A 13956-nucleotide genomic window follows, 5' to 3' on the forward strand; every position below is an offset into this window, starting at 1 on the left:
AGTGGTCAAACACTGATACTCTGTCCACTTGCGTAGAGTCTAAGAAGCTGGAATGCAGGCACACTGGACGAGCTTGTTCTAAAAAATACAGAAAAAGGAACTTTTTTTTTTGTCTGTAGAAACCCTAAAAACTACAAATAAGTTATACAATGAACAATGTTGAAATACCTTATAGGTGCTGTGGGCCACATAACCAGAATCCAGAGCAATCTCACACTCGCATGATGGTGAGGAAAGACATGAGCTCTGCAATGAGGTTTGAATGTCTCAGTTGGGACACTGAAGAACTCAGAAGACAGCAATACCTGCACAGAGAGACAGAGTAGAAAAAGCATAGATTTGTAATCCATAATGTCAATTAAAACTCAAAAAGTGTCAACAAGTATAATCATTTGAGTGTGGAATTATTTATGCAATAAACAAGATTTTAATTAATTAATTGAATTAAAAACACTGACATTTTTTATCAAAGATAAAGAATCATACCTCTCTCTGCTCTGAGGATCACTGAGCATCTCTGACAGGAAATACAGTTTCCTCAGTATGAGTCATCATTGATGGTCTCAGAGGTTGTAGTGTGGCAGCATGATGATGGTCTCCAGATCAGGCAGGAGGTCAGGTGATGGGTGTGTCATCTTCTCCATTGAAGACACACTGGTATGGCAGTTCATAACACAGCATCTCCTTGTGGCATGTGGTTATCTGTGCAGTCCAGCACTGATGGATCAGGTTTGGCTCAGCAGTTCATGAAGATGGTGTTAAGTTGTTGTTGTTTCAGCTGAGGATGGTGAAGTTTGAAGGTTTTGCCACAAAGGAGACTGTGCCGTTTCTGAAAAAATATATCTAACAAAACACGTGCTTATAACACCACCCACCCAGCTCAGCCCCCAAGTGTCTATGTAATGCTGGTATGGGGTGTCAGTTACTAAGTTTAATTAGTGCATCAGAAAGCGGGGGCTACACCTAAAGCCCACACTTTCTGATATCTTTGTTTATTTGCAGCTTTTTCCAGCTGCTCAGAGAATTCTGACTTGGCCTTTATCCACCCAAACCCAAACCCACCCGGATAAAGGCCAAGTCAAACTCACACACCATACCAGCATTACATAGACACTTGGGGGCTGAGCTGGGTGGGTGGTGTTAAACTGTAGTCGGGAACTTTCAGAAAACTATCCATTTACTTCTACATCAGTTTTTATACACATTATGTAAGCTGTACTAATGTTTTTCTCTACATAATGTATCATTATAGACATCTCTGGTAGCCTAAAGATAGTTTAAAACTTTTGACATTTTTTACCTGTAAAACATGATAAGCAAAAACTCATTCATCACAAAAACTTTTGATTCTACAAAATCTACTATAATCAAGAAAATATAATTGTCTGTATTTATTCATGTGACCCATAATAAATACCTGCATTTATCTGGGATTTATTTATTTACTATTTCATATTTTAAAGCCCTTGGAGGGGAAGATCTCGTTTGTTGAGCTACATACGTCATAGTAAAAAGATTTAGTCATTTAAAACATGATGTTGGTTTATCAAATGTTGCAGCACATTTCAGATCAGAGGTGCATGATAGCAGATGTTCTCTGCTCTTCATGAAGTTCAGCAATGATTTGGTGAAATGATTAATAACATTGCAATAAGAAAGGGTCTTCTGACAGACAGAGTAGGGAAGACCCTTTTTTCAATGAAAAATCTTTTTCATGCTCTACAATCAGTAAACTCTGTAACAAACATGATCTGTAATTGTTTCAAAACTCACCAGACGACTTCATGATTGGCTCGAGGACAGGACACAAAAGACAGGGTTGTGGTAACTGTAATATGATCTCAGAACACCTGAATACAGACATTTCTGTGGCTGAGAAATAAAAATGAGGTCAAGCAGGGTGTTCTTGTCTGTAGTGGCAGAAGTGATCAGCTGTGAATACCCTCTCGACTGAAACTGCTCCAGAATCTGTTTTCTTCCACTCTGCAACTGGTTTTCATTAAAATCTCCACACACAATGATTGGGTGACAGTCCATGATTTCAAGTGAATCTAAAAGACTTACCAGGTTTTGCATGAATGGTGTCAAACTGTAGTCAGGGGGTCTGTACACAACAGCAATGAGCGCAGGGAATGGAGCCTGAACCTTCAACACTAAAAACTCAAGATCAGTGACATTATGCAGATACTGTTTTACCTGAACCTGAAAATGATTCCTCAAATACACAACAACTCCCCCACCACTTCTGCTGGCCATGTGAGGAAAGTTTGTGTAGGACACATGTCTGTTGCGTTTGAACATGGTGTAGCCGTCCAAATGAAGACTGTCTGCAACAAAGGAGCCTTGAAGGTGAGACTCAGTGAGACACAAAACATCTGCTAAACACATTTCATGATGACTCTTGATGTCACTGATGTGAGATGGCAAACCCTCCGTATTGTGATGGATCAGTGTAAGAGTGTCAAGTCTGCTGGCTGTTTCTCTGACCTGAAGAAGAGGCATCATTTCCTCAACACTGGCTTGTCTCATGGTTTGGAGCGCTGCAGTTACCTCGGGATTGGCGTAAATCTTTTTCTCATCCAAGTCCTGCAAATAGAGTCCACTGAGAGACGTCACCCTGCTGAGAGCAACGTAAGCCATACCTGGTTCAAAAATGTTCTTCATTGAAACTACAGCTGTCTGTGTTGTAAGACCCTGAGTTTTGTGAATTGTGCAAGCGAATGCTAGCTTTACAGGAAACTGTCTGCGTACCGCTCCTTTAAACTTCAGACTCTCCTCTGCTCTCTCAATGTAAACAAGATCATCAGATGCTGCATTAGCACTGCGGTTGTGTCTCATAGGCTGCCGGTTGTCCATCCTGAGCCCCAGTTTAATTATGTGTCCATCATTTTCAGATCTCACCACCTTTATCAGTATACCAAAAGCACCGTTGACTAAACCGTTTAGTGTGTCCAAGTTTCTGGTCAGCATGACTCGAGCTCCTTCAGCAACATTCAGAGTGTCAGGTAAATCATTTCGCCCACCTGTAAATGGTTTGTCTCTTCGTTCCATTCTGCCTGTACATTTATCCTTCTGGAAATCGTCTGCATTGATGATTATGATGTTTGAATGAAGCTTCTTCAGGGTATCTGTGTTGTGGGATTCCACATTCTTGTTGGTGGCATAAATGTGTAAGACCTCAGTTGGACATTCTTCTGGTGCAGTCACAGCCTGTGACAGCAAATCTCTGTCGCACTGAGAAAGCTCATCTGTCTTTTCTTTGACTCTAATCCTGTTCAGCATCTCTGCAAAGGCCACATCATCTTTCTGACGCATGATCTCGGTTAGAGTGATCATCTGAAAATGCTCCTGCCATAGGTCAATCTGTTCTGGATCGTAAACACAGAGAGGTTTAGACTGTCGCACTGGTGGCAGCTGGTAAAAATCTCCAACAGCTAAAACTGACATTCCACCAAAAGGTCTCTGAGTGCCTTTGATTTGTTTCAGTCTTGCATCCACATAGGCAAAAAGGGGTTTTGAAACCATTGAAATCTCATCAATAACAATAATTTCAGCATTCATCAGCTCAGATCTGACTTCATCCAGTTGGTTACCAAGTCCTTGAATGGGTGGTTTCAGACTCCTGGGTAGTTTCAGTAGAGAATGTAACGTAGAGCCACTGATAGAAAAAGCTGCTGTACCGGTAAATGAAGTCAGTAAAACAGTTGGATTTGATATGTCAGCTTCTTCTGCATTAGCAGGCAGTCTGCTCAGGATCTTTGATGCTTCAGAATGAATACACTTAATCAGATGTGACTTTCCAGTTCCTGCACCACCGTTGATATAGAAGAAAAATGGATCTGGGTTCAAACCACAAACTCGCTGAATACACCAGTCTCTTATGGCATAGAACACGCAGGCCTGCTTCTGGTTCAGATTCTGATACATTACACGTACCACGGCTGGATCTACTGCAGGTTGTTCTCTGACGGCTCTGATCTTTGTTACAGCATCAGACTGACGACTGTAGTCGGGAACATTCTCCTGTTCGTTCTCATCATCAGAATGTCTCTCAGGAAGATTCTCATCACATTGCAGCCTCACAACTTCAGATTCAGGAGCAAGATTACACCATTCATCGATCACAACATCCCTATTTTGTTCAAACTCTTCCAGTGCACTCTCAATATCCTCAGAGTTCTTCTCATACTTGTCTTTATTTCTTTTCACAACCCTTTTCACAGACTCACTGTGGTCTGAACATGGAAGTCGTACAAAACCTGAGTTGTAGAAGGACTGATAGGTTTGGAACCCTTGTGGTTTCAGTTCCTGCTCTGATCTGTGTGGAAGGTAAAGTCTCAACAGTCGACCATAATATTGCTCAGGATCTTTTTCCTGTGAACAGTGGTAATACCTGATTATAGCTGGTTTATCATTCTTTCGCCTTTGTACAAATCCAAGCTGGTTTAGAAGAGGAAGCACATCTTTTCCTTCATTTGGACCACTCACCAACCTGCACAAGGCAGCAAAATCAGCCAGTGACATTTCCTCATATTCTGGGGTCTCAGGTCTGCATTTGTATTTATCACTCAAACTTGTCATCCAAATATTACAACTGTCATGTGTTGTGGTTTCCAGGAAGCTCATGGGCCGACTCATTTTTACTGGGTTATCATCTGTTGGTACAAATACAACACTGCGGGAACATTTTTTCATTTTTAGGCCACAGACTCGAGTCACACACTCCTGTGCGCTGATTTCTCTCTTTTTTGAGTAAGCCTGCATCACAGCTCTCATTTCATCACATTCATTGACGGTGTTCTTATCAGAGTTGTCAATAACTGTCTTCAGGTATTCAGAGAGGCCAGATTCTTTCTTTGTTATATATTTACAGAGGTATTCTATACATGAATAGGCATTCAAAATGAATGAGACATCTAAATTAGAGTTCCAGGCTTCAAGCAGGTCTGGGTTGTAATTGTTGATCCAACACTCATTTGGGTCACGTTTCAGAATCAGAGCTGTTTTCTTGTTTATGTCTTGGAGGCATTGTTCATACTCATCCATTGTCAAGTTGCATCGTGACAGAATCTGCTCTATGGTGAGGGAAGCAGCTTCAGGTTCCTTCAGCAGGTTCAACAAAGGTCTGAGTTTGGCTTTTGCAGCTTCAGTGTCTGAATCCTCATCCTGTCTCACAATCATTGTTCTTGTGGCTGGTGGTTTGGGAAACCCAAATCTACAACCAGAGTTCACACTCTTAAAGCATGTTTTTGTGTGGTTTTTGCTGTGCTTTTGTAGCTCAGTGACTTTTTTGTGCAGTTCAGGTTGTTTTTCTGGATCAGGGAGTTGAGCTGAGATGTATCTGTCAACAAAGTCACAGACAGTTTGGTCGTCATCCACATCTGCTTCTACCTTTTCTCGAATCCACAGCAACATGTGTATATGTGGACTACCTCTGTGCTGGAACTCAACTCTGTAAAAGTAATCAATGATCTCACCAAGGGGCTGTGCAGGAGAAAAAAGCAAATCTCTGAACAAAGCCTCAACACGTTTATCAAACATTCGCATGGTGGTTACTGGATTTGATCTTAGAATTTCACACTTTTCTGACCAGTCCAGGGCTTCAAAATCAACCTCTTCACCTTGCTGTCTCTTTATTGCTTGAATCACTTCAGGCCATCTCATCTCAGCAGCAGAGAAAGTGACAAAGAACTGAGGTGTTCCTATTTGGCGAACCATGCTGAATAGATCTCTGGTAGTTTTCTGCCAGTAAGCTGGAGTTCCTCTGAGTGGCTGCATAAATCTGATTGCATCTTTATCTCTTACCAGCTTCTCTACTTCTGTCTTACTTTGTAACATTCCTGATGTGATTTTGCGTCCATCTTTCGTCATAGTTTTACCTTTCCTTAGCTGTATTGTCATGCTGGAATTAGCCAAGTGTATTTCAGTGACAAACTGTGAGAAAAACAGGTAATTTGTGTCTTTAGCAAATCTTGCATCAATGTTGAAAAGCCTTGACTTGAAGTATGCACTCGGTGTGAGCTTGAGACGTCTCATTTCATCCAGTGTATTCTGACCAGTAGGAAACTGCACAGGAAATGCCATGGCTTCCAAATGAGGAGTTCTGAAGAAGCTAACAGGATTGTTTCTTTCTGCAGGAGCCACACAATATGTGTTATCAGTGAAACAGAGAATCTCTTCTGAAATGTCAACAGGCTGCAGACAACTTTCTAGAGCAAAACCTCCATTGTTCAAATCACTTTCTGGTTCATCTGGATTTTGTTCCTCTGGTTGTTCATCACAAGATTGCATATTAATATCTTGGTCACTTTGAGACTCACTTTCACACAAAAGGGCATCTTTTTCATAGTTGTCAATTTCCATTAAATCTGCTTCATTATAATCATCACTTGCCATGCTGGCTTCATCACTGCTGTCATCATCAGGTAACGTTGGATCACAAAGCAATGCATCATCTCTGATAACAATATCTGTGTACTGTGGATGAATTTGTTTCAGTTTACGCAGAGCTTGAATGAGTTTAGACCAGGTGACAGTCTGGAACAGCTGATGGCCTTTGTAGCACAGTCGTCTTTTCAATTTCACCCTCATGATCTGTGATTGGCTTCTGATCCTCGGTAAAGAGTCAACTGTTTGTTGGACTTCAGATGGTACACACACCACATTACCACGTATGAGTCTCTGTCTCCCCTTTGGAAGAGGAATAATCTTAGCAAATGGTATGCATTTGGCAATCAGATGTCTCTCCAGAATGTTGAGATCACAAAGTTCAGCTGGAATATCCTGCAGTTCTAAACCATTAACAGCAGCAAGCCTGGGCATGCATCCACTTTTGAGGGAACTGTGACACGTGTGACAGATATACTCTTTTTTTCTCTCAACAGGAAAGCTGCAGTGATCATGACATGCTTCATCACACACATGAACATATTTACCAGTTAGACACTGATGAGCTACAGTCTGGTGTTTTGAGTAATTTTGTCTTTTGCAGATTTTCACCTGATTAGGAAAAGAAGCTTTTAGACAAACAGTACAAACATAAGATGGTGCTGACTTAATGTTTGATCTGAAACGAGATATGGCCTCATTCATTAAAGTGTTCTCTGGATGACTCTGTAAACTCTCAGCTGGTCGATGCATCTGGCGATATTTCCGTTTTATATTCATTGCACATCTGATATTATGCATCTGTCTGAAAGAAAAACCGTTCCAATATTTTACTCTCATTCGTTCTCTCATATTGTCCTTGTGTTGTTGCTGAAATTGTTTCTCTTCTCCATACCGCTTAGTCATGTAAAATCGTTTTTTCTTTTTAAATTCTTCGCTTTCTTTATATAGGTTATATACATATGACCTCATGTAAGCTTTATGTTTTTCTCTGAATCCAGCACAAGTTCTGTATATTCTTCTTATACGTTCCTTCTGCTTATCTCTGAATATGGGAGACTCTCTATATGTTCTTGTTACACGTTCCTTCTGCTTTTCTCTGAATATGGGAGACTCTCTATATGTTCTTGTTACACGTTCCTTCTGCTTTTCTCTGAATATGGGAGACTCTCTATATGTTCTTGTTACACGTTCCTTCTGCTTATCTCTGAATATGGAAGACTCTCTATATTTTCTTGTTATACGTTCCTTCTGCTTATCTCTGAATAGGGGATTGTCTTTATATGTCCTTATGACACGTTCTCTTTTTCTATCTCTAATTTCAGCACTTTCTCTATACATCTTTCTCAAATGTTCTTTCTTTTTCTCCTTATAGGTAGCATTTAATTTATACAGTTCATTTCTGTACAGAATCCTTTTCTGTCTGTGATCAGGATCATCAGACTTCCGAGCTGAGTTTTTTTTCTTTGCCTTGAAGCTTTCATCAAACCTGTACATCTGCCTTTCTTTCGTCTTCTGATTTTCCTTTCTCTGTGGTAGCTTTTGTTGGGTCAATAATCTTCTCCTCATTTTTTGCCTTTCATGTTTACTATATTTCAGCAGTTTATCTGAGAGTCCCTCTGTTATCTTAGTTGAACTGGAGGCACTGTTTGAATCATTCTGAGGAATAGAATCTGGTGTTACCTGAGTTTCTCTCACAGAGGATGCAGAGGTTTCCTTTTCAAAATAATCAGAAGGATGATGGTTTTTTCTGGGAGCAGCTGTCTCATTTGAAGAATCAACTCTGGATGACATTACTTCACTGGTTAAATCTTTGGTCACAGGTTTCCGTGTCTGATCAGTGTATATTTCAGAGTTTAATTCATGAACACGTTCATTTAAAGCTGGTGCTGGTGCACTTGTAGCTGTTTGTCTGTATTCGGTGGTTTGATTAGCATCTCTTTGGTCAGCAGCGTTTTCACTGTGAAACTCGATGGGCTGTAGCTCATAAGTGCAGCTTGGTGCGATGCTGAACATTCTGTACAAACGTTTGATCCTGTCAATCATGTCATTAAGACGTGTGAATTTCAACATAACTGCAGTTCCACCACTTACACTTAGCGACAATGGCATACCAGTAGACTTACGTGGGTGAGGGTCAAAATATGCATATTCACCTGAATTCAGCCTGCTAACAGCGATGACTGTTCCTCCCATGACTAGCAAAGCATAGCGAACGTCTGAAGCCAAACACTGTAATCCCTGTTCAAGGCTCGGAAAGTGATCTGTACCATCAAATGTGCCGTAATGAGCAAACTGAGACATGTCGACTTGATACTCGTGTCTGCGGCTGGTAACAACTGAGGGAAGTTCATCGCAGGCTAGAAACACGCTGTTCACAAACCTCAGTCTGGCATCTGAATAGACAGCATGGCCTTTGTCCAACACACGGTTTAGATCTGCTCTGGTAATAAATTCATCCTCATGTAAGAATGACAGGAAAACCAAGCTGTTAGCCATGCATTGCTGATTCCGGTACTTTCCATACCTAGGAGCGGCCTGGCTTCGGGAAGCACAGACGCTACTCACTCGTGGACTTTCACTGTTTGTAACCTGTACATGAGACTGTCCTGGAGCTTGTCCATCATGCTGTTTGTGTACAGTTAGCTGGGGTTCAGTCTGGATTACCTGCATAACTTCAGGCTCTGGGACAGACACTGAGGGAACACTTCTCTTTACCACATCTGCATAAGATACTTTGGCTGTCTCTCCATCATGCTGTGTTTGTACAGTTAGCTGGGGTTCAGTCTGGATTACCTGCATAACTTCAGACTCTGGGACAGACACTGAGGGAACACCTTTCTTTACCACATCTGCATAAGACACTGTGGCTGTCTGAACACTGCTCTGCACTTCTGTGCTGGGAAAAGCTGAAACACACACCTTTACCTGCTCACTGCTCTGAGAAACATTCACCTGTTCTTTCTGCTTTTGCCATCTAAGCTTTAGGGACTTTGACCTTTGACCTTTTCTTGGCATTTTGCTGAAGTACAATCTGGAGCTTATATGTGGTTATACACAAATATAAACAAAACTGAACCTTGAAACACAGAAAAACGTACAACTCCTCAAGTTACTGTTAAATCTGAGAAATGTACTATTATACTGTAAAATGTTTTTATGAATATATGAATAGATGTTAAAAAGCTGATTTGTACTCCAAATTCAAAATAAAGGAAATTCAAAGTTCTCTGGAAACAATTTGGTCCGTTTTATTGTAGCTCTTAGAAACTGTATAATTTTACTTATATTTTTTTTAACCAGACTGGTAAATAATTACAACTTCTATAAAATGATATGCAGAATAAATCTCAACAATCAACAGGCTATAATAAAAGTCTTAGCTCTTAGGGGAGTTTATGTAAATCTTTCAGATATCTAAAATTGAAATCAAATATATGGAGCTGTGGTGGTGTGGTGATAAGATGACAGGTGATGAGGATTCTTCAGCTGGATTTTCTGCAGCAGTCAGGAAACAGGAAGTCTGGGTCCTCAGGCACTTCTCGATGACAATACTAACTGAATACTTACACTGAGTGACAAAATGGGTTTGTCCTTAAATAATAGTACTATAAACTTGCAGTCAAATGTTATAGCCAATGAAACAGACTAACAGACTGGATCTAATTTATTATTTATCTGAATGTATGTATTACAAAATAACCAGATTATCTTATTACAAGTAAACTTATAAAGAGGTGATATTTTATACAATTGATCAAAGTAAGCCAAACTAGAAGTGTTAATTCCAAAGTGTAATGCAAAATTAAAATGACAAATGTAGGGCTGTGTAAGTAGTTTCTACTATAAGTTCCACTGTACTGTAATTCTACTACTGTATATTCAACTTGTAATTTCCAGCAAAATGACTGAATGTGAGAGAGCTTAATGACAGGAAAGAAAGAGCAGTGAGAGCAGAGATCTCTCAGAATTCTGTAACAGATAGATCAAGTTCTGGTAACTTGGATTTCTGAAAATTGGATTCTGAAAGGATTCTCAAAACTTGGATTCTCAAATTAGATAGAGCAGTAGAGATAGAGGGATACAAGATGGAATGGCTTTCAAATTAGATAGAGCGGTAGAGATAGAGGGATACAAGATAGAATGGCTTTCAAATTAGATAGAGTTGGGAGAGTGATAGGATAGACAGAATTGCTTATAATGATAGAGAGAGAGGATCTTCTGCAGCAGGTCACCTGTAAGACACAAAAGGCATGGAATTAGTCATATTTCCAACATGCTTGGATTTAACATATTCTTCAGACTATATGGCACACCTAAAACCCTGTCATTTTCTCAAAAACATACAATGTGCCTAGTGTATCGATTCTGGTTATGCTTACTGACCTAGAACGGGATTTCTGTGGTACACAGCGCTCAAAATTCTGTCAAATATTTTAGTAATACTTTGGTAAGCTACAAAGCTGCGCTGCTTGATGTATTGTCAGAGCATTATGGCTACCATAGTCAGGACCCTCGTAGAGTAATTTGTACGGTGCTTCAACATAACATTATGGTGTGTGTACAAGGACCTGGCACGTGCTAAGAGACATGCTTATGAAGCAGATTTCAACCTGATCAACCCATGAAGAGTTTGATGGATTTGTAGATGAGGAATGAACTGAAAAAGTGAGTGTATTGGTCTGTATTTTATGTGTTACAACTGAACAGTGTTGAGAGTTGTTGTGAATGACTTGAATAAAGTTTGACTTATCTGACTGTTTGTTTGGCTTAATCTGCCTTAAAAACAGAATTGTTTATTGACGTTATGCCTTATAATTTCAAAAATACAGTACATGTAGGGCTTTAAATACTAAAGACTTCTACAGTAAATTATTGGAGTGAACAGAATGACAATGTTTAACAAATGATGGTGGAACTGTTATAAGGACATTTTTACGTTCTATTAAAACAATAAACTAAGTCTATAAACTCAAACCAAGACGTGCTGCTACAGTAACTTACTGTAAACATTATATGGTCCAAATAAACCCGCACACTGAGGTTACAGCAGAGTTTCAGGCCTCCTGCTTTAAATACTTTATATCCATTAAACTCAAAATTATTTATTGACTGGCCAAAAAGAACACAAACCTTCTCACATTTGCCTAAAAACATCTTGATGATCAGCAAGAGCTGTGAAATGATTTCAAAACACTATTTTGGACCTTAATTAAGACAATTGAAATTCAAACAGCAGTCGCTTTCTAAAATATCGGATTTGTGCCGTTCACACTGTCATACCATGATACCATCACTGATACCAACATGACAAAAAAATCTGATTTGATGCGCTTTCGCCTGCAGTGTGAACTGCACTCAGGCCAGTCACTCAGGAAAAATACTTCTAGCGTTTTGACTTCATGCTAATTCATAAGTGGAATGAGAGAGACAATAAAAATCGATAGCTGTGGTGCTCTTAAGTGTTTAAGGTACCACCTATACTCACACTTAAATCCACAAACATAAGGAGAAATCAAACAACTGCATAAAGATGTCTCTGACATTTAACTATGTTTGGACTTGATAAGCCATCAAAAATTAAAATCAGACATTAATGGGCTATTAAACTTCATTGACATTTTCTGGGGCAGTCAGTGGTCCTGTGTGGGGGCTTTGCTGCTACAGATTCTAAATCCTGACTATTTGTCTTTGCCCATGAGTGAATGGCAAGATAACACAAATAGCCAAACTACTGTAAGTAAATTACTAAACATTACCATTACTGTCTACTTACCAGCAAAGGCAAAGCCAAAGAGCTGTTCACTCTGTGTAACAAAAGACAAAGAACAAAAATACAGGCTCAGACAACTCCAATCAGCATTAGACAGCAACAACTCTCCTCTGTTTTCTTTTTCCGCACCCTAATAAAGATGATCATCTTCATAAAAGGTAATATGTAGTTTTATCCATTTGCAATAAGCCACACAAGTTTCTGAGTCATGTAATGCTCCAAAATTTAGGTTCAGTTACATAAGAGAGTAGAGATCGTAACCAATGATTTGCTTCACCTACTACTACACACTTTATCAAATGGTGATGTCACAATTTAAAAGTAGGCAACAATCACAAATGATAGCTTGTATGGAATGTTTGTAGGCTTTGACATTTGAGGTGGCCTGCATTCAAATTCTATTAACACAATTAAAAAAAAAAAACACACTATAAACTTACACCAAGACGTGCTGCTACAGTAACTTACTGTAAATATTATATGGTCCAACAAAACCAACACACTGAGGTTAGAGCAGACAGTTTCAAGCCACTCTGTATGTATTTTGGCAAAATGAGAAATTTGGAGACAGCTAGTTTCTACACAGCAGTTTCTACATATTTCAGTCACATTTGGGGCATGTTTGATACACAGCAATAAGCACTACACTAAATCTATGATAAACTTATCATAGCTGATATTAAGGCCTAATTAGCAAAATTTAGTATGATGGTAATTTCTTTGTAGATCATTTCATGATAAAAAGAACAGAAGTGAGTGCTGTATCTGAGCTGTTGCATGTAAGATCTTTGCTGGACATTCCCACATTTCTTAAACAAACAAACATGACTTTCAGACAGTTCATCTTTTGTAAATTAAGCCAGGATTATTTTCAAAAAAACAGCCTTGATAAAAATATCAGGCCACTATAAAATGTCTTATGTTTATGTTTTCATCCCACCTATACTTTGCAAGTCATTATGACAAATTACAAAAAGCAGTTTCTAGGCAGTGATTTAAGGGAAGAAGCTTTTGAAATCCACAATGCCCTACCACCAGTGGTCTCAAACTCTGGTCCTTAAGGCCTGGTGTCCAGAAACTTTTCTATGTGTCCCTGTTGCAACACACCTGAATAACATTAGTAGGTCATTAGCAAAACTCTACAGAACCTGACTGCATGCTGAGGTGGTAATTCAGCCATTTGATTCATGTTATAGCAGCTCATGAGTGAATGAACATGATGCAATGAAAGTACTTTTAGAAGTACATTTTTCCAAACACTTAATTACTTAAATTTGAGTAGTCTTAGGGGATGCCACTTCAGCACACAGTCAAATTCTATACTCTCACTAATGACCTACAAATGTTATTCAGGTGTTTTGTAACAGGGACACGTGGAAAAGCTTCAGGACACCGGCCCTTGAAGAGTGGAGTTTGAGACCCCTGCCCTATGTGAATATTTAATCGTCCCTAAACTGCCAGTCGTGAGCTGCTCTAATGTGAAACAAACACATATAGTTCTGTAAAAGTTTACAAATAGATTTCTAAGGATTTGGAGACCCCAGAAAACAAAAACCCTCCCAGATATTGTAGCTGAACAGGCAAAAACAAGTTGCCTAATAATATCTCGATGATAACCAACAGCTGTGCTGACGAACTGCACTAAACTGAATCATCTATAGTGAGAGAAAAATACCAGCATTAAAGTCAAACATGGTGCTGTTACTGTGATGTCCCAGAGTTCCTTTACTACTTCAGGACCATCAACTCATCAGGTCCTGGGCTTAAGTTTAATCACACTTAGGATCTGAAGCACA

The 13956-nt window shown here is 39.4% G+C and overlaps 1 protein-coding gene across 1 annotated transcript; it reads right to left on the bottom strand.

Annotated features, from left to right (window-relative positions):
- Positions 1-1048: 1048 nt before the first annotated feature.
- Positions 1049-12195, bottom strand: LOC147300727 (uncharacterized). Its single transcript, XM_086284864.1, has 2 exons — positions 12164-12195; positions 1049-10622 (listed from the first exon to the last, which is right to left on the bottom strand). Exon 2 carries the CDS (start codon positions 9403-9405, stop codon positions 1783-1785), a length of 7623 nt encoding a protein of 2540 aa, XP_086140990.1. The 5' UTR covers positions 9406-10622; positions 12164-12195; the 3' UTR covers positions 1049-1782.
- Positions 12196-13956: the final 1761 nt, after the last annotated feature.

The sequence above is a fragment of the Aulonocara sp. 'chitande type north' Nkhata Bay genome, unplaced genomic scaffold, assembly GCF_057382095.1.
Source record: "Aulonocara sp. 'chitande type north' Nkhata Bay isolate Kocher_YH1m ecotype deep benthic unplaced genomic scaffold, A_spYH_male_GT1.1 unmapped_scaffold_9, whole genome shotgun sequence".
Classification (NCBI taxonomy): Eukaryota; Metazoa; Chordata; class Actinopteri; order Cichliformes; family Cichlidae; genus Aulonocara; species Aulonocara sp. 'chitande type north' Nkhata Bay.